This window comes from Acipenser ruthenus, chromosome 9 (genome assembly GCF_902713425.1).
Source record: "Acipenser ruthenus chromosome 9, fAciRut3.2 maternal haplotype, whole genome shotgun sequence".
Lineage (NCBI taxonomy): Eukaryota > Metazoa > Chordata > Actinopteri > Acipenseriformes > Acipenseridae > Acipenser > Acipenser ruthenus.
In genome coordinates this window covers 53,377,068-53,397,603 of record NC_081197.1, presented here as the reverse complement: position 1 = coordinate 53,397,603, position 20,536 = coordinate 53,377,068, and the positions used below count along the sequence as shown (strand labels likewise).

Below are 20,536 nucleotides of genomic sequence, written 5' to 3'. Positions count from 1 at the left end.
GACAAGGAAAATGAAAATAGCTAGTTGAGGCACCTTTAGCAATAATAACCTCTTAGGATATTTGTCAATGAGCTTATGGCATGATTCTTTAGTGATTTTTTTTTTTTTTTTTCTAAAACCATTCTTCAACATAAAATTGTTCAAATTCATTCAAACAAATTCCGAGGACTTCTCTTGTGCACAGCCTTCTTCAACTCATACCAAAGATTCTCAATCGGAATTAGATCCGGACTTTGACTAGGCCATTCCAGAACCTTGATTTTATTCTTCATTAACCATTCTGAAGTAGATTTTGATGTGTGCTTGGATCATTGTCGTGTTGGAACATCCAGTTGCACTTTAAACCAAGTTTCGTAGCGAAGGATTTCAGATGATTGGTCAATATCTTTTGGTATGCTATGGAATCCATTTTACCATGTATTGGAACTAAATTCTCTGTGCCATTAGAGGAAAAACAGCCCCATAGAAGGATATTACCACCTCCATGATTGACAGTAGGTATGGTGTTCTTTTCTTTGTACGCCTCACCAGACTTTCTCCAAACGTAACAACTATGAGCGTGACCAAACATCTCAATTTTTGTTTCATCACTCCACAAAATCTTTGACCAGAACTCGTATCCATCATTCAAAATCAAGCCTCTCTCTGCAGATAGGTGGATACATGCTTGTCGTAGGTGGTTTAACATTGTCTCTATGCTCAGTTTTGTATCGCTTTAAATGATTTATTTCATATTTATTTAGTGATAGCTTGTGCTGCAGCAGCAGGCTTCGCGTGGTTAATGGGACTGTTCAGACCATATTTTTATATATATATATATATATATGTTGCAATACAAGATAGGTTATACAAGTAGTAATTTTCTAAACGTTTAACAACTTTGTAATCAATTATTCAAATAAATGATTACACATACTCATCCCTAATTCATACAGACCTTAGACAGGCACCTCCCAGGATTTACATCCCCTGCAGGTTATAATTCAGTAGCAATCTATCTTGTAAAATATTTACCTTTTTTCGGGAAAAAAGGGGCACACTCGGCTAACTTCCTCTCCTTCATTTTTTTGGGCTTTTGTCTTATGTTAGGAGGTTTGATTTCAGCAACAGCTACACAAAAGGAAGAAAAGACGACAAGACAGCATTAAAATAGCATCATGTTATGTTAATAGCTCCCTAGGGTGGGAGGTTATTAGACTTCCAGACTGGGTATGTCTAAGTATTCCAAAAAACATATGTTTGCAATAAAGACTGCCAGGAAACTCTGTTAATCTGAAAATATAGCTATCTTTACTGCTGACCAATTACTGTAAACTTCAGTTTTTTTGCTTGTTGTACTGCCTCCTGGACACCTACTTTGTTCTAGGTCAATAGAAAGAAGTATGTCAGTATAATTAAAAAAGCAAATTAAAAAAAAAGTGATAGATTACAACAGCTTCAAGATAGACAGCATGTCAAAGTGTGGCAGACATTAGGTAGTTCAGTATTAGTGGTGTAAACGCTGTGGTACAGTCGGCGTCACTTAACATTGTGATTTCTCCTCAAATGGGACATTAACTCTGGGACTGTTCTCCCCAATGCTATTTATTTTAAATTGGGACGTGGTTTAGTTTAATTGGGATAGAGTAATTTTCAAATGAACAGAGATTGCTTTTCAGTGCAAGACTTGCGTAAATTGCGTAAACCAGTTTTAACTCAGACTGCCGTGGCAAAGAAAGTTGGCGTGTCAACATCACAGGTGTCTCACCTTGTGATAGGATCATTTAGAAATAAACAGCAATTCATTTTATTTAGGGAAAAAAAACACACAACAACCCAGTAAACAAATACTTCTCTCTTCTGCATGTTGTAAATTATTAATACAAATGTGACTAAGGTCCTCTCAAATGCCTCGTTTAATTGGGACAGCCGCTTTTGACATCTCCCGAGGTGTCCCGATAGTGGTGCCAACCCTATTACATTACACCTTGCTTAAAATTGCTTATTGTCCTCTTGTGACAATCAGTTTAGTCAACAATAAATTATAATAATGATGAAAAATACATGGTTTGCTTGAAAACAGACCTCTGTAACACGAGACAATTCTGTTTTACAATAGAAAAATCCTAACCAGCATCTCACAGCTAAGAACAAAAAAAAAATTGGTCACTTGACAAAAAATTGTCTACACTTGTTGCAACCAGACAATCCTCATCTTTTTACTATATGCCACATTAATTATACCCAAGATTGTGCTAAAATGTATTTATATATTGTTTTAAAATATGGTAAACTCTATTGTCCAATTTATGTATCCTCCCACTATTACTGAACCACACAGGCTAACACAACATCCTCCCTATATGAAACCTACGTGGCTCCCCTTCTTCAATTATTTCCTCAATTATCACATTGGGGCTTGAGAATGTGTTCAACATTGCAGTTCCTTTACGCTGTTCATAACTCTCAGTTTCCGATTTGATAGGAACAAACAATTCCTGGTCCTTCCCAGGTGCCTTAGCCGACATCTTTCCTTCAGAAATGCAAGTTGTCATGTTACTTCTGTTAAAGCCCTGCACTGGGCAGCACACAGGCTGGATCGGTTCCATAGGCTCAGTCTCCTCAGGTGGAAGTCTGCAAATAAAAGAAAGCGGTACTATCAGAACCCTGGTTCCCTGAAATAGAAATGTAACCATTACCGAATGGGTATTACAAGAGCCCTGTGAATATTTTAATTTTTTTGTTTTATTTTTCACAAATGTAGTTTTATTTAAATTTATTACAGATACACATTAATAAAACTTAAATAGATGCATATCAATAACAGTATACATCATGTTTTAACATACATATTTCTTAAACATTATCAGACCACTTGACAACTACACTTGCAAGTATTTATTTTAAAGTATTTTTGGTATAAAACCTCAAAATTTAAAAATGTCATTCTATGTTTGCTTCCTAATAGTTTTCGTTTTATATGTTGCATTTCATGCTATTTTGTATTTGCCAAAAACACGGGGCTCTAGGTATTAACCTCTTCAGACCTGAAAATATATCAAAGCTGCTCGCAGAGCCTGTGACAGTCATACCCACCCCCGAGTGCATAAAAGGACTGCACGCACAGAATGTCATTTTTCCTTCAAGCCTGCTGCAATCATGGACGCAGCGACCTGAAGGTTAATGGTATTTCAGGGAACCAGGGTTATGATAATAACTGAACGTTCCCTTTCAAGTACGAAATATAATATTATCGAATTGGTCAGTATACCCAAGTATACCCAAGTATTCTGTAAGACCGGAATGCTGCAAGGCTAAGTCAAGGCTGCCTTGTGCGTTACCATTCGGGACCCCAGTAACAAGTAGCTAGGGTCAAAAAATTGAGGGAGAAACTCATCTCTATGCCTGTGTTGTAAGGGCTGACTAGGAAGCCATACTTAATACTCTAGTTCCAAAGCCAGGGTTTTGAGGATCCACGACATTCAGTCTGTAGAACCTAGTAAGGTATGGGGAGTAGCCCACACTGCTGCATTGCAAATGTCCTTGACAGATGCACCCTGGAATAAAGGCCACAAAGTTGCCATGCCCTTGGTGGAATGGTCAGTAAACTTTTCTGGAGGAGGCAAGTTGGCTCGCTCATAGGCAGTCCTGACTATCTGCTATCCATTTGGACAGCCTCTGTTTAGACAGGGCTTGACCATGGGGCTTCACCCCATAGCAGACAAATTGTTCGCACTGCCTCCAACTTTTTGTCCTGTTAACATAATACGCTAGTGCCCGCACAGGACAGAGCGTATGAAGCTGCCGCTCTCTGTCAGACTGGAAAGGAGGTGGATGGAAAGCCTCCAATTCCACAGACTAGTTGACATGAAATGAGAGATCTGCTTTATCACCCCGGGCAGGTGTACTGCCCACAGTAACAGGAGGTTCTCGTGTGCCCAGTGCAAAAGCTTGCGGGCCATGCGATGGAGACTGGGAGATGTGAGGCCGCCCTGGTGGTTTATGTAGGCCACCAATGTTGTGTTGTCCGTACGGACAAGCACATGTCTCCCTCGAACCTCCTGCAAAAAATTCTGCAAGACCAGGTAGACTGCCTGCAGCTCCAAAATATTGATGCAGAGACTCTGCCAAGGGGGGTTTCACACCCCATGTGCCCCCGCCATTCCACACAGGGGTGCAAATTTGGCACTATAGCGCTAGATTTTAGCACCAGGGTAGCTCATATACACCTGTTTGGTTAAAAATGGCAGTGCTGTGACGAAATACTATCAAAACACAGCACTGGGTACAAGGCAATAAAGCAGGCGTCTGCGGCAGCCAGATCCATCACAATGCCTGCGCAAAGTAGGTGTGTACATGCATTTGTGACTATCCCTCCAACACAAGGGAAGCAGAGACCATTTGTGACTATCCCTCCAACACAAGGGAAGCAGAGACCATAAAAAAAAGGTACAGGGTCTGCTACGAAAATGAAAACAAAAAAAGGACACAAGAAAAATGTGCAGTGGTTGCAACCCCGGGTTCTGTTGTATTGAACATTTCAATAAATGGCAGAGAGCAAGTCGATAATGGCACACGTTTTGATGTTGTTTGATTTTTATTTGATAATTACTGTTTACCATTGGCTCAAGTAGTTGTGCAATCGGCAACCTAACTTCGTGTTCAATTATATCGTATCGGCATTTATCAATGGATTTTTTTTTTTTTTTTTTTTTTTAAAACAGAAGATCCAATTACTAAATACGTTTGTGCATAATAGTTAAACAAAAAGGTTACATTCAAATTAGAACACTTCCAATTATAAAAAAAGAAATAAAGGAGAAATTAACAACTGAAAAGAATGTGTATGTCTGCATCAGATGTCCCTTTAACACTGTAATAATAAAAATAATATTATATTTTAATAGAAGTCATTTCTACCTGAACTACAGTTGTTCATTACTGTTAACATTATGTCCAAAGCAAAGCACTTTAATCTTACAAATCCTGACTAATTTAACTATCGTACTAAATTCACCACCTTTTTATATGTTTGTATTATATGGCAATATAACATGCTTTGAAACAAAAGTTAAAAAAAAAGGTAGATTTAAAACAAACAAACAAAAAACCTATTGCCTTCATTTATAAATCAAGAAAACATGAATACAATAGGCCTTCTGATTTGGCTTGTCCAGTGCGAATGTAGAGGCCTAAAGTGTGCATCCTAGCAACGCGGACGTTGTTTATCTACCATAATAGCTCTAAAGGAAACACACTCTCACACATTCAAGGTTTTAATGCAAACAGGCAGGAGGAGACTTCAAACTGGGTTCTAATTTGATGCATCGATTCACCAATATGTAAATCGAAGCTCGGAAAATTTAAGGACTTGATCGATAAACAATGTCTGGAGCCCTGTGTCTGAAAGAATGTCAGTCAATAGGGGAAGCAGCTGGTTGGCTAATGACAGTAAAGAAGACATTGAAGAGGTAGGGACCATTTCACCCTGTGGGGGGAAGTCACCAAGGGAAGCGTAACACTACCTGAAAGAATGATTTGCAAAGTATTTTTTAACCTAGTGTAGTACCACATATCATGTTTAAATCATATATGTATATGTATATGTATATGTGTATATATATATATATATATATATATATATATATATGAACTGAAATCATTGCAATAATCTGGCTACTTGTAAAACTTAAGTACTATATGTATATAGGTGTCATTTTTATTTAAAAAAATAAAATAAAAAATACTTACAATTTTTGTATGCCGGCTGAAATCCATATGCAGCTCTGTACGCTCTGAATAAGGTCATCAATTTGGATACCACAGCTGTATAAATACACATTCAATTAGGTTGGCTGTCCAATGTCAGTGACATACATTCCCTCAAAACTGTATCATAGGAAAGTAAATCACCAGATTCAGAACCTTTTAATAAACTGCCCCCAACAGTGGCCATGGTAAATATTTCAAATATGTTTTGTCCAACCTCCATACATCACACAAAATGCTTTCCCCCCCTACAGCTACAGTTGAAACATGGTATGTATGGCTGTGTTTTGACTGTGAAAAAGAGGTTTTGCATTTGTCATACAGCAATATAAGTTTAAAGTCAAAATGGGAGACAGAGTTAGGAATTCCAATAATTGCATCATCCTGGAATATCAACAACAATATTGCATTTTCTTCACCCAATGCCAAATTAAGATCCATTCAATATAGAATTGTAAATAGAATTCATTATACTCCTGTTCGATTATTAAAATGCGGTTTGAAACAGGATGACAAGTGCTGGAGCTGTGACTCTGGTAAAGGACATCTTTTTCATATGTTATTGAGTTGTAGTAAGCTACATGATTACTGGACCACAATATTTAGGCATATTCTATAGTTTACAAATACATATCCCCTGTAACCCTTTAGTTGAACTCTCAGTTTTAGCACTTTGGAAGAACTCTTTACTGGATGTTATTAACTTGGAAAAGGGTAAGCTATGCTTTTTTAGATAAGGACTCCGAATTTACTGGAATATGGAATAGAGCGTCCTAGGACTGGAACAATAAATCGATAATCACAATCATTTTTTGCAGCAATACATTTATCGCATTGAAGAATTATCGATAATCATAAATTATCGACTGTGACCCAATGAAGCTGGAAGCGGCACTGCACTGTCTGCGGGAGGCGTAAAACGTAATGAGCACTGCATACATTGGGAAGTTAAGTACTGATTTTAAACAATATGCTTAGACTTAACTTTATGTCATGGTTTCATTTTGACAATACGTTGGCTAAGCAGTTGTGATATACTTTAATATGTACTGATTGCATGCAGGCAGATTAACTGAGAAATGTATTGTTATTAGATTGCATATTAAAAAGCAATAAAATATGAATTCTAAAAAACAAACACACACACACACACACACACACCATTCAGCTTACCTCAGACCAGACCCATATTGTTGAACTGAATCCAATGATTCTTCATCTAGGGGAGCATTCAAAGTACTGATAACCTAAGAAAACAGTTTCAACTAGGCTAAATTACACACACAAATCCAAATGAAACATATAAAAGCAAACACATTGCCTACCATACAGGACTGGTCGGTATGTAAACACAACAAGAAAAATTACAAGTATTGACACATTGCTAGAATGATTTAAAATAGTGTTTGATGACAGCCTTCAAAAGGGTTTAGCAGCTGATGCATTCCAACCACCTCCATTACCCATAACTACAGTACTGGTATCATCCTGCACTTTTAAGAACGCCTGTTATTTTATTTATCTGGCAGGCACTTAAGTAATTGAGCCATATAAAGAAATAATGATTTATTGAACGTCTATTTATAGTAATATGTTGGGCTGCAGCGGCAGGCTTAGTGTGGTTAACAGGTTTGTTCAGACCACTTATATTTGTTGCAATACAAGATCGATTAACAAGTCCTTTACTAAAACAATTTTCTAATCTATCTGAATAAACGATTACACATGCCAATCCCTATTGCAAAGGGCATACCAAATGTGAACAAAAACAAAGCACCCCCAGGGGAACGTCGGATCGGATTTGTAAGCATGAACTACAATGAATGTGTGAAACAATGGACAAAACTCCATAAAATAAAATTGTGTACCAACTCTAAAAACACTTCTGGGCTATAATACTTGAACTTAAGATAATCAAAGAATACAGTCTGTAGCAAACACTCAAATAACCCAGGAACTTGTAGTCACACAACCTCAATATGGACCCCATATTAGGTCAGTTATTACTTAATAGTGTCCGAGATACTTCAGAAGTCTTTGACACTGTAGCAGCAGCAGGTTTTGTAAAATAATGGACACAATAGGGTTCAGTTTTCTTTGTACAATATCCAAGATTTTGCTTCTCACCGACAAGACAGTGCAAGCTAAAATGGTTTATTAAATATTAGCAGTTGTGGTAGTATCACTGAGGGCGGAATTTTATACAAACATTAAATCTGAAGCATACAAAATATAGAACTTTAAAACCACCAAAAACATTACCTTTTTCACATCACAGTAGTTAACAAGAACAGGGAATTGTTTAATTTGCTTTCCCATTTGAATAGCTGTATCCAAATCCCTTTTCTTGTCCTCCACACTCCGTATCCTCTCTCTGCTACTAGAGAAGAAAACATCTTCATTTTCTATTTCACCAAGCAATGTAACCTTTCTGGAGAAAAAATAAATAAATACAATTTCCTCAGATAAGGTTAACACTTTTTTATTTTTATTTAATACAGTCTTGTACTTGGAGGCTAAAGTATAGTACAGTATAATTCTACTATTTAATGACTTGAAAATTCATTCTCATGATTTGAGTCCGTCTGAAACTATCAAACTTGAGTCAGATCCCAGTTTGATTCTTTCAGTCTCTGTTAGCAGTACTTTAAATAATGGATATTTATCCCCAATAGTGTTCCGGTATGTCATGATACCAAAATCCTACAATACCCAATATCGGGGCAAAATAAAAATATCAAAAAGTATGATTTTTTTTTTTTTTTTTTTTAAATCTTTTAAAACAAAACTCTGTAATTGTGTGCTTTAAATACAATATGAACTCAGCTTACTCATTTCCACTTAGTGGAAGTGACCAACTACCCTGTGTGTTCTGGGAAAATTAAAATGACTACAGCCATAATGGCAAATGCCAGTGAAAGAGGCTTGTTGTGGAACTCATTTGGATTTCAGTCAGATGACAAAGGCAATCTGGTTGAAAGCAGACAGGCAAAATGTCAAAAGTGTTTTAAAAGAAGTGAAAATCAAGGGAGGAAACACCACCAATTTATTGAAACATCTTTCAGATCACCACCCCGATCTCTTTGCCGGTTAACTTTTCTTGGAAAGACCAGGATGAATAGACTTCATTGCTAGCATATCAGTTTCCCTACAGATAACGGTCAATATGACGCTTCACCTGCAGAGGAAATTACAGGGCCTAGAAGCTTCTGAGTCACACTGCAAAAGTCCACCAATGCAGGCAGCTACAGGTTCAGCATGAAAGCAATAAAAAGCACTTACAGTTTTCTACAGTAACCAGAGTGGTTATCTTTTGTCCAATTTACTTTCTTTGCAAGATTTGTAACAACCAAACGAGCATGATGGGCCGAACGGCCTCCTCTCACTAGTAAAATGTGACATGTTCTTATTTAAAGTGCACTGGGGTATTGTTTTGATGGAGACATTTGGCTTGAATACGCTTAAACAAAAAAAAAAAAATAGCAGCGAAACATCAGGCCTAAAAAATGCAGCAAATAAATGCTGTAGAGTGATTAGCCCTTTAAACTGAAATAAAACTTAATTACAGAACAATGAAAAGTATTATAAAAGTACTGTGCATTTTACTGAAAATACAGTTGTAAGTGAACTGCAGGTATACATGGCAAATGAACTGCACTTGAAACCTGCATGTCCCATTCTGATCACAGGCATATATATTTTTTTTTTATATATATAGAAAAGCAAGGCGTCCAACATCAGCCAGAGTATTGAGTAAATCAGGAAAGCTGACAATTTGCAGCCAGTTTGCTGTTCATAGGCCTGTATTATTGTACCCACTTTTTCAGAATGGTTGACAAAGTCTTATATCTGCAGCAACACCTTTCTTTTTCTTGAATGGTGGTGCAATATCAACCGCTTGTATCAGGAAATTCCTCTAATCCAAGTTCTTTTTATGTACATATGTAATAAAATGTATGCAATAAAAAATAAACAAGTTACCTACCTTCTTGTTAAAATTGTAGTGGCTTTATTAAATGCTTCTTCTATTTCTTGTACAAGCCTGAGTTTCTCCCTTTTTATTTGAGCATGTAAATCTCCTACAAGTTTCTAAAGAAAAGACAAATTATATAAAGTGCTCAGATATCACACAAGTTGTACATTTAAAGTGCAACCATGACAATTGCAATTTACTATTTATTTCTTAGCAGAAGCCTTATCCAGGGCGACTTACAATTGTTACAAAATATCACAGTACAAAGTATCACATTATAAAATATCACATTACAGATGAGAGCAGTTATAAAGTACAGTAAAATCAGTAGAAAATAAGACCAACTAAAGAATACAGTAAATAATTACATTTAAGAGCGAGTTCAACAAAGAGCAGTTAACTTATAGTAAAAATATTTGCTTATACGAGTAAAGTCCATTAAGAGCACATAGTAAGCACGATAAGTGGATGAGAACGATTTCAAATAAGAGCAGTTACAAAAAACGTGAATACCTTTAAGAGTAAAATCAAGTACCAGATACAGGAAATAGTTATAATTAAGAGCAGTAGTAGAATACGGCAAGGTATGGAGCAGTTCAGTGCAAGTACAAACTGATGCAAGTACTGGAACAATTGGGTGCCATATAGCCCAGTATAGTCGAGAGTTGTGAGGTTTACTGATGCCATCTGAACTGGTGTGTCTTGAGGAGGCACCAGAAGGTGGTCAGGGACCGAGCAGTCCTGATATCCGTGGGTAGATCGTTCCACTGCAGAGCAAGGGTGGAGAAGAAGTGGGCTCTGGAAGCTGGGGAGCGGGGGGGGGGGGGGGGGGGGGAGGGTGTACAGTTAATCTACCGGTGGTGGAGGACCGGAGGGGCCGGGAGGGGGTGTAGGAAGAAATGATAGTCTGGAGATTGGAGCGAGCAGAAAGGTCGAGACAGCAATAGGGGAATACAAGAGTTTTGAATTTGATGCAAGCAACGATTGGGAGCCGGTAGAGGGAGTGCAGCAGCGGTGTAGTATGGGAGAAATGAGGAAGGGAAAAGGCAAGGCGAGCAGCAGAATTTTGGATAAGCTGGAGCGGACGGACAGCAGAGGCAGGGAGGCCGGCCAGGAGGGAGTTGCAATAGTCAAGGCAGGACAGTACCAGGGCCTGAACTAGGAGCTGCGTGGAGTAGTCAGCGAGGAAGGGATGAATTCTGCATATGTTGCTGAGGAAGAAGCGACAGGAGCATGCCAGAGTAGAGGTGTGCTAAGAGTAGGAGAGGGAGGGGGTCGAGGGTGCCACCGGGGTTCTTGGTGGATGAGGAGGGAGAGAGGGTGGTGGATTCAAGAGGAATAGAGACAGAGAGATCAGCGGTGGGGGAGGGAGAAATGGAGGTCTGATTTAGAGAGGTTGAGATGATGCAAATGCATCCAGGAGGAAATGTCCGAGAAGCAGTTAGAGATACGGGAGGAAATGTCGGAGCCGGCAGGGTGGGGGAGGAAGACAGAAATTATACGAGAAGCCATGATTGGAGATGTGGGGACCCAGGGAGTGAGTGTAGAGAGAAAACAGGAAGGGTCCCAGAACTGAACCTTGGGGGACACATGTCGAAAGACAGCAAGAGGCAGAGGGTGAGCCACGCCAGGACACATGGTACTAATTTTGTTAATATTTATACTTCACCTTGTGTGTGGTTTTAAGACTCAACAAGTTTGTAGTAGCTGTCCATAAAGCTTCATCTAAGGCTTCTGACATGTCATTATCCTAAAAAAAAAAAACAAAAAAAAAACGACCACACATCTTAACTGAAAATAAACAAACAAAACAAATGACTTATTTTATGTGTTATTTATATACCAGTTCAGAGATCTCTTCCTCATTTTTAATGTCTGAAGTTTCAGACCATTCACCAAATTCCAGACCATGTCCTGTATCACCAAGTTCAAAGTTAATTCTGTAGGAAATACAAAAAAACAGCACATTGTGGTTATTGCCATGATTACCTTAACTCTTAACCCACCCTGAGAGTGATTTATTCAATGCAACCCAAGACCTCCCTCAAAAACAGCTTCCTTTTGTTTATAGATAATTTGTGTGAATCTGTTTAGTGAGAAAACAATTTAATCCAAGATAATTGAGGAGAGATTCAGGACACATTTTATGTTGGTTGCATTGCCTTCATTATACAGGGAGTAAACAATGACTGAATTGAGACAACCGACACACTGGGTGCACAACACTTGTATGCTTCTGAAATGTTCTTCAGTGTATCAGCACAGTTTTGATAATCAGTGTATAATCATTTATTTTTACCAACTGCTCCAAAAATAGCAAAACAAAAGCTTAACTTTTTCCTTGTGCTCATTTTGGCTGTGCAGACAAGTCCGGCGATGCAGATTTCAACTTGAAGGTTCTCAGCGCCCTCGTTCTCTTTCAAAGCAGTTTCAACCTGGAAGGTCATAAAAAGGTAAACAAAATATTTTATTATTAAACACCACATACAAAGAACTAGAAATGGATTTATGGGTTAATATAACCCTGAAAATACAAAGTCACTAACTCAAATGATTTCTGATACACAAAGCTTCGTCACTGTAGAGAGAGCAGCTTTGCAACAAAACCGTCAGTAAAGGGATAATTTTTATGACCTGAAGCCAATCTCTCAAACTGGTAGGTCTTTATCATCCAAAAACTAAAAAAAGTCCCATACAGTAATGGCCATCTTTGGACACAGGTCAACGCTGAAAATTTGATGCTACCAGTTTAAACGATTTGAGATATTAACAGTAGAAGGTGGGCAGCAGGTTGACAAACTCAAGCTCCCCTTATGGGGACGCCGAATTAAAAAAAAAACATACAGGGAATAGACATTCACTTCCACGTAGCCACAGATTTGCTCTAAAAGTGTCCTGCCATTCTATATCCCTGTAATTAACCAGGGTTACTGCAAGTAGTTGCATAACTTACCCGACACTGTGGGCACACTATGGCTTTACCGAACTGTGTCAATGTCCGTAAACATGACTCACAAAAGACATGCCCACAAATGAGGAGACGTGGTAGATTTTCTTCTTTTTCTTCCTCTAAAAAATGAATACATAAAAACACCACACATTTTATATGACATACCTGTACCGTAAATCTGTGCAAAAATAAATAATTATATATATATATATATATATATATATATATATATATATATATATATATTAGTCCTGGAAACATTTTATACATCCACAAAAAATGATGTTGACAGCAATGATTCTGGAACAACAATGTAGGATTCCAGTCCTGAAGCATTATCATACACATTTAAAAAATATTCAGTATTACACATATGTATTATTTTAATAGATGTAATCTAAGAGACACCGACTTTTGGAAATATATTAATTACTATTTTTATGTTGATATTTATATAAAATGTCAACTGAAACACTCACCTATTTTGTAAAACCCATTTGAGAAGTTTGTTTTTTTTGCAGTTTACTTTAAATGTATTTATATTTGTTATTAAATAGTTTAGTTTACTTTTGTGGAATTAATTATTTAATTGAAAAAATGTTGTTTTTTATATGTTGTCCAGAACTTTTTGCTTTAAAATGTCACCTATAACATTTATGATTGCTCTGGGAACAGGAGGTGATGTACAAATAAAGATTCCACCACATGACAAAGGTCAAAGCCTTCCTTCAAGAACCCATCTGTATGGGGAAAAAAAAGACGTTTGGCAACAGAGCATGAAGCTTAAAATGGCATATTTGAAACAAACCTATGGGGGGCTTCAAAACTAAGACCCACACAGCGAGAAAGCAGAAATAGCTATATATTTTTTATTGCGTTATGCACTTTTCCGCCACCACACATTAACTACGCTGCTTAGAGACGCAGCATATAGTGCGTTTTCCCCCCCATGGCTCAACAGATGATTTAAAACATGTCTAAAGGCATTATACAATTGGAAAATGCTCATCCAAAAAGCTGAGTTAAGAGCTAGTCAGTTCCCTAATGAATTCTATGAAGCAGGCGGTATAATGTTCTGCAAATGCTGTCAACATACAACCTACTCTTTTTTTCCTCCCAGGTGTTGAAGACCACTACTATCTGACTGATGTCATATTCATGGAGAGCTGCAACCACGCCACTCGCAAGCTATTTGATTCAATGAATAGGAACCAGCTCAGCTCAGCTGTAACTGACAATGCAGCATACTGCATCAAAGCATACAGAGAAGCACCGAAATGTGTCATCATACCCAACAGTGTACATGTGACATGTCTATGTCACAATCCATCTGAAAGGCGAGACATGGCAGCATTTTTACTTCTTTAGCGATTTGGCATCTTTAGTTACTTTGATGAAATCTGCTTTCTTCAAAAAGCCAGCCAGAAAGCAAAGATGGGTTGCTTTTCTTCAGTCCAAAGATGTGCACACCACAAAGGTCCCCCCTGAAGCAATAATAATTATTATTATTAATAATAATAATAATAATAATAATAATAATAATAATAATAATAAGTCTTATAATAACCTATTCAGTTAAAGTTAAGTATGATGCAAGCAAAAACACTGATGTACTTTTTAAAAATACTGAAATTGTTATTGATTCTCCTCAGGAATCTGTACAGCCAGGAGGCAGAACATTATAGCCGGGAGCACTTTTAATGGAAAAATAAACTTGCCTTACCTTAAATATATAATACGACAAAGAATTTGAATAATGTGTTGTCTTTCTGGTTACTCTTATGTTCTACATTTTCTTTTTCATTTTTTATTATGGCAAATTACCGTGCTTATTTAGACTGGGTAAAGATAGGTTTATTGGAGTTCACATAAAAAAAAAGGTAACCTTTTAATATGCCTTTAAAAAGGTACATACCTTTAATACGTACCTTTTATTAACCTGTTAATACCTCTTTGTTTTTCGCTGTTATACATTTTTTGAATGCAACTGTTCATTTTAACCTTTTTTTTTTTTTTTACTCAACAGTACTCACACACGTTTGGTGAACATCATAACATCTAGGTTGTTGTTGTCTTGTTTCCATTGCTTTTTTTTTTTTTTTTTTACACTATACAGATTAACTGGGTTTATATATCGCTTAATATCATACACTGTTTATTATCACGATTTTTCAAAAACTGCTTGCCATGCACCAGAAGTCGAGCTAGCTGTTCTGTTCATGGGTTCCTCAAACACACATGCACAAAAATTTGCGTCCCATCCATCAGACACTAAAACGATCAGTTGTAAACACAAAGGCTAATAACTCGCTCCAGGGGTGTGCATTTTTGGTACATTATGAACGTTTAAACTCCATGCTATATCACAGTTTAAACAATCTCTGTGTATAGATATTTATATGAACACACCTTTCATTATGCAAATATACTAACAGTAGACCGTTCGCATGATGAGACGGGATTCTAAGCACTGTTTTTGTTGCCTTCATCTGCGTATGTTTTCATATTTTTCTGCATTCCAATAACAGCATCGGTGTGTGTCTTTTAAGTGAAGATTCTTGAAAACACTATGCAACACAATTTTTATTCCTGGGTAGTAAGTGTTATTTCCTAATTGCTTATGCCTCAAAAGTATAGAAAATGGCTATTATTCCCCACAAACTTTGCTTTTGTGACCAGGACAGTGATATTTTGAAATTTACCTATTTCCAATGAGAAAACGGGCGAATTTGTGTCTTTTTGTTCACAGTCAGAAAAAAACAACATATGAATCCAAATTAACATGTATTTATACTAAAGTAATACAAAAATGACTTCAAAAGATTTAGAAGTGAGTAGTTTTTCGAGATTTACGATTATACTGTAAATCACTTTCATGAATCAGCCCCCAAATGTAGTCTCCCATCATGTTCTCGTTATACTGTCCTTGGTAGCGGCGTTCAAAGTCCAGTATATTCTGGTGGAAGCGCTCACCTTGCTCCATCCGAGTACGCTCCCATGTTCTCCTTGAATTTATCTTTTTTTTTTTTTTTTTTTTTTTAATTTTTTTTTTTTTTTTAAATTTAGTCGTCGCCAATTATTTTTACCCCGGTTTTCACCCCAATTTAGCATGCCCAATTATTATCTGTATCCCCGGCTCACCGCTCGCAACCCCCCCGCCGACTCAGGAAACGGAGGCTGGAACACGCGTCCTCCGAAACGTGCTCCTTCCAAGCCGTCATTTTTCGCACTGCAGATCCACAGCAATGCTACCAGACCTATAGTGCTGGAGGACAACACAGATCTGGCGGCTCCGCTGCAGAGCCACAGGCGCCCTATCGGCCACAGGGGTCGCTGATGCGCGGCGAGCCGTGGATTCCCCTGCCGACCTAAGCCCTCCCTACCCGGGCAGCGCTCAGCCAATTGTGCGCCGCCCCCTAGGAACTCTCGGTCACGGTCAGCTGTGACATAGCCTGGATTCGAACCAGCGATCTCCAGGCTATAGAGCACATCCTGCGAGGAGCGCCTTTACTGGATGCGCCACTCGGGAGCCCCCTCCTTGAATTTATCAAGATGAGCATCAAGGATATGGACTTTGAGGGACATCCTACAGCCCATTGTGCCGTAGTTCTTCACCAGAGTCTCAACCAGCTCCACATAGTTTTCGGCCTTGTGATTGCCCAGGAAGCCCCGAACCACTGCGACAAAGCTGTTCCAAGCTGCTTTCTCCTTACTAGTAAGCTTCTTGGGGAATTCATTGCACTCCAGGATCCTCTTTATCTGTGGTCCGACGAAGACACCGGCTTTGACCTTTGCCTCAGACAGCTTAGGGAAGAAGTCTTGAAGGTACTTGAAGGCTGCCGACTCCTTATCTAGAGCTCTGACAAATTGTTTCATAAGGCCCAATTTGATGTGCAGTGGTGCCATCAGCACCTTCCGGGGGTCCACCAGTGGCTCCCACTTGACGTTGTTCCTCCCCACAGAGAACTCGGTCCGCTGTGGCCAGTCCCACCTGTGGTAGTGCGCCTTGGTGTCCCTGTTGTCCCAAAGGCAAAGATAGCAGGGAAACTTGGTAAAACCGCCTTGGAGACCCATCAGGAATGCCACCATTTTGAAGTCTCCTATGACCTCCCAGCCGTACTCATCATACTTCAAGGCGTCCAGCAAGGTCTTGATGCTGTTGTAATCCTCTTTGAGGTGCACCGAGTGAGCCAGGGGAAGAGACGGGTACTTGTTACCATTATGGAGCAGCACGGCTTTGAGGCTCCTGGATGAGCTGTCAATGAAGAGGCGCCACTCATTCTGGTTACAGGCGATTCCGATTGCCTCGAACAGACTGGTCACATTGTGGCAGAAGCAGAGCCCATCTTGACGGGTGAAGCTGGAAAAAGGTTGGCGACGCTTCCTCTGATCTGCGACTTGCACACTTTCATCCAACAAGTTCCACTGCTTCAGCCTAGACGTCAAAAGCTCGGCACTGGACTTGGTGAGACCAAGATCTTTAATCAAGTCGTTGAGGTCTTTTTGGTTGGGTTAGTATGGGTTTCTCTCCTCAGCTCCACCTCTGAAATTGTCATCTGGATCTACAACGTCTTCCTCACTCTCTGACTTGCTGCTCTCTTCTAAAGACGGCTGCTCTCTCTCCGGAGGAGTGGGTACGGGGAGCTCATGGCAGTGTGGCACCGGGGCGATGGATGAAGGAAGGTCCGGATACGTGATAGCAGGCGCATTCTTGCCAGTCCGACGTTTGGAAGGGTCCACCATGCAGAAGTAGCAGTTGCTTGAGTGGTCAGTGGGTTCCCACCAAATTCTGGGATAGCGAACTTCATGGCTCTCTTTTCCCCTCTGAACCATCCTACAAAAATACATTTATTTCACCCATGACTAATGTGTAAGAGATTCTCGCAACATTTCATAAATGATATATTTTTTCAATAACATTGAAAATTGTAAAACATTTTAAAATTAAAAACTTTTACAATTTTAAAAATTAACAAATTTTATAACATAAAATTCCAAGCAACAATTGTCTATCTTACCTTCCAGAGTTTTTTTGCAGTGCTCGCAGGTGAAATGAGGTGTCCAGGGTTTGTCTTGATCCCCGACAGGCATGCCGAAATATGCCTTGTAGGCCTCACACATCTTAGCAGATGCTTCCACGGAGTACTTTTTCGCTCTTGTCTTGATAAATTGGCCGCAGACATAGCAAAATGCGTCTGCCGGATGCTTGCAGCCTCTTGATGCCATCTCAGAAAAATGCAGATATGTATCCACTTAGGCAGCTGGAACTAAACTGAACTGGTGGGCTTAAGGCCCCTGTATTTATACTACTATTTATATTACTGGAAAGTTCTAGAAAGTTCTAGAAGTTACTCCAAGTTTACTCAGTACTGAATCTATCTGGAATGTTCTGGAAAATAGGCAAATTTAAAAATATCACTGTCCTGGTCACAAAAGCAAAGTTTGTGGGGAATAGGCATTTTCTATACTTTTGAGGCATAAGCAATTAGGAAATAACACTTACTACACAGGCACACACACACACAAAAAAAATGTGTTACACGATGAAATCTGTACATCTGCGTGTATATTAATTTTTTTGCCTCGATAAACAAACCACGGGTATTTCATCTCCCATTCAAATTACAAACGTATTTTTTTTTTTTGCTTTACTACTGCTTATCGGTCACTGTAGTACTCGTACAGTCAAAAGCAGATGGCAGAAACGTCTAAAAGTAAACATCCTTCTCAATGTTGCTGCGCAAGCCAAATACGGGGCTTATTGCTGCCACCTACAGGACTGGAGCGTACCTTAGTCAATGCTGTTATATTCCACAACTTAAAAAAAAACAAAAAAAGCACGAATATGTATGTCAACGCCTAACTGATATTTCTCATCAGCTGACAATTCATGCTTTTTAGACAATTACACAAACTGTTTTGTTCCAGTTTGATACAAGACGTATTTGTCCTGTAACTTTATGCATTTGTTTAAATGTAAAGAACGACTAAATGTACACTGTTAAAACACAGCTTTTTAATTCACCGTCAGTGCTTTCTTTTTTTTTCTCGGACCCGTAATGTGCCGTCATAGGCAAACGTGAAACCCGCTTTATATCACTAATTATGCCTGCCCGGGAACCATGATATAAAGCGGGTTTGTTGGTGGCCAACTGAGGCAGACTGCACTTGGTGTTCTTCAACACAACCTAAAAACTTCGTGGAAACCCATTTAAAAAAGCTCACACAAACTTAAATATACCCTTCCGTATTTTAATATTAATTCGGTAATTTAATTTGGAACCATCATTTTTATCACTCAAAAAAACTACATGGAAACCCGAATTACCCGAAAGGTACGACTACCAAAATAACGCGAGACTAGCGTGAGTGTCCTAACAGTAAATCCTACATAATATATATATTAATTATTCCAGAAGTCTCGAGGATGCGACAGGCGCCTTCCACACAGCAACATATATTTCCCAGTTGGGGTATTAAATTCTTAAAATTTCAAGTTTATGTGCGACTGGATATGTATATGTAACATTATTGGGGTTTTTTCTTTTTTTCAAACGATTAGTTTATTTCCCTGTAAACATTGGGCCTAGGCCTACAACACGTTCCACATCGTAGTGAATTCAGTCTGATGTAGAAACATTACTGTCACGTGTTAACATCATTGTATTTAAGTCTGTTTTATGCACATTTCGATTTAATTTCCTCAGAAAACAATCATACGGAATTTAAGATCACATAGTAGCGTTTGTACTGTAATAAATTATAATTACATATGGCGTGTACATAACCAATTTTACTGTGGGATCATTTATCGTGCGTATATTTTAAGTTAACTAGGAGGAGTTTCTTGAGCAGCCAATAAATTACACACCACGGTGTTTTTGTTTTATATTTTGATTCACATGAAATGCTCCATTGTAATTTTTTTTAAGTAATCGTTTATGTAAACTAATAACTAATTCTTACCCGGCAACATATACTTATGAAGGCATCTCTTACACCTGTTGTTCCCCGACATCTCTCCTTCCACAGTTGCCGCCGTTCTGACGGGTGATTCGGATTTTCAAGCCGAGGACAACGTTACATCACTGCATTCGACCAATCAGCTGCCTATACAAAAATGTATTACTGATATGAAAGAAAAATATATTAGTTATATAGTAATGTTCGGGCTTTTGTACAGCCGACTACATTTTGATGGTCAAAATTTGACAGATTGCCTAAACACCTTTCATCAAATCAGACAAAAATCTAAAGTCATTTGATTTGGTAAAATGACAACGTGTAAGTCACAAGGTAAATGCGCGTCCATAACTCCCCGTAGTCATAGACATACTGCCAGCTATAGCTTGAAACCCTAAGTTTGACCTCGGTAGAATGTCAGCTGTATATAACCTATTATATTGTCAGTCTTCTACAAATAGGATAGATACAGTAGCCTACTGTAACAAAAAGGAAATTCCTCACGGTTGTGTCTTTGACTTGGGATATTTGGCGCATTACTTAAATGGCTGTGCGGTCCAGTGGTTAAAGAAAAGGGCTTGTAACCTGGAGATCCCCTATTCAAATCCCATCTCAGCCACTGACTCACTGTGTGACCCTGAGCAAGTCACTTAACCACCTTGTGCTCCGTCTTTCGGGTGAGACGTAATTGTAAGTGACTCTGGAGTTGATGCATAGTTCACACACCCTAGGCTCTGTAAGTCGCCTTGGATAAAGGCGTCTGCTAAATAAATAAATAATAAACGGGTCATTCACTGCAGTGTAGTTATAGTTCTGCTTACAGCGACGTGCTTATATTAAACGAAACCACTGAAAGACGGTACTAGGACCTTGGGTGCCTCTGTCTCTGGAGGAAGGTCCAA

At 38.6% G+C, this 20,536-nt stretch overlaps 1 protein-coding gene across 2 annotated transcripts in view; it reads right to left on the bottom strand.

Annotated features, from left to right (window-relative positions):
• Positions 1-19,752, bottom strand: part of rnf17 (ring finger protein 17) — a 59,340-nt gene extending 39,588 nt beyond the window's left edge. For both annotated transcript variants that reach the window (XM_059030248.1, XM_059030249.1), the window contains exons 1-11: positions 19,638-19,752; positions 12,675-12,790; positions 12,056-12,156; positions 11,565-11,661; positions 11,391-11,471; positions 9,734-9,837; positions 8,011-8,179; positions 6,922-6,995; positions 5,731-5,805; positions 2,354-2,613; positions 1,015-1,110 (exon numbers count right to left, since the gene is read on the bottom strand). In XM_059030248.1, coding sequence (XP_058886231.1) covers positions 1,015-1,110; positions 2,354-2,613; positions 5,731-5,805; positions 6,922-6,995; positions 8,011-8,179; positions 9,734-9,837; positions 11,391-11,471; positions 11,565-11,661; positions 12,056-12,156; positions 12,675-12,790; positions 19,638-19,689 — 1,225 coding nt within the window. In that variant the 5' untranslated portion in view covers positions 19,690-19,752. The remainder of the gene's footprint in view (positions 1-1,014; positions 1,111-2,353; positions 2,614-5,730; positions 5,806-6,921; positions 6,996-8,010; positions 8,180-9,733; positions 9,838-11,390; positions 11,472-11,564; positions 11,662-12,055; positions 12,157-12,674; positions 12,791-19,637) is intronic.
• Positions 19,753-20,536: the final 784 nt, after the last annotated feature.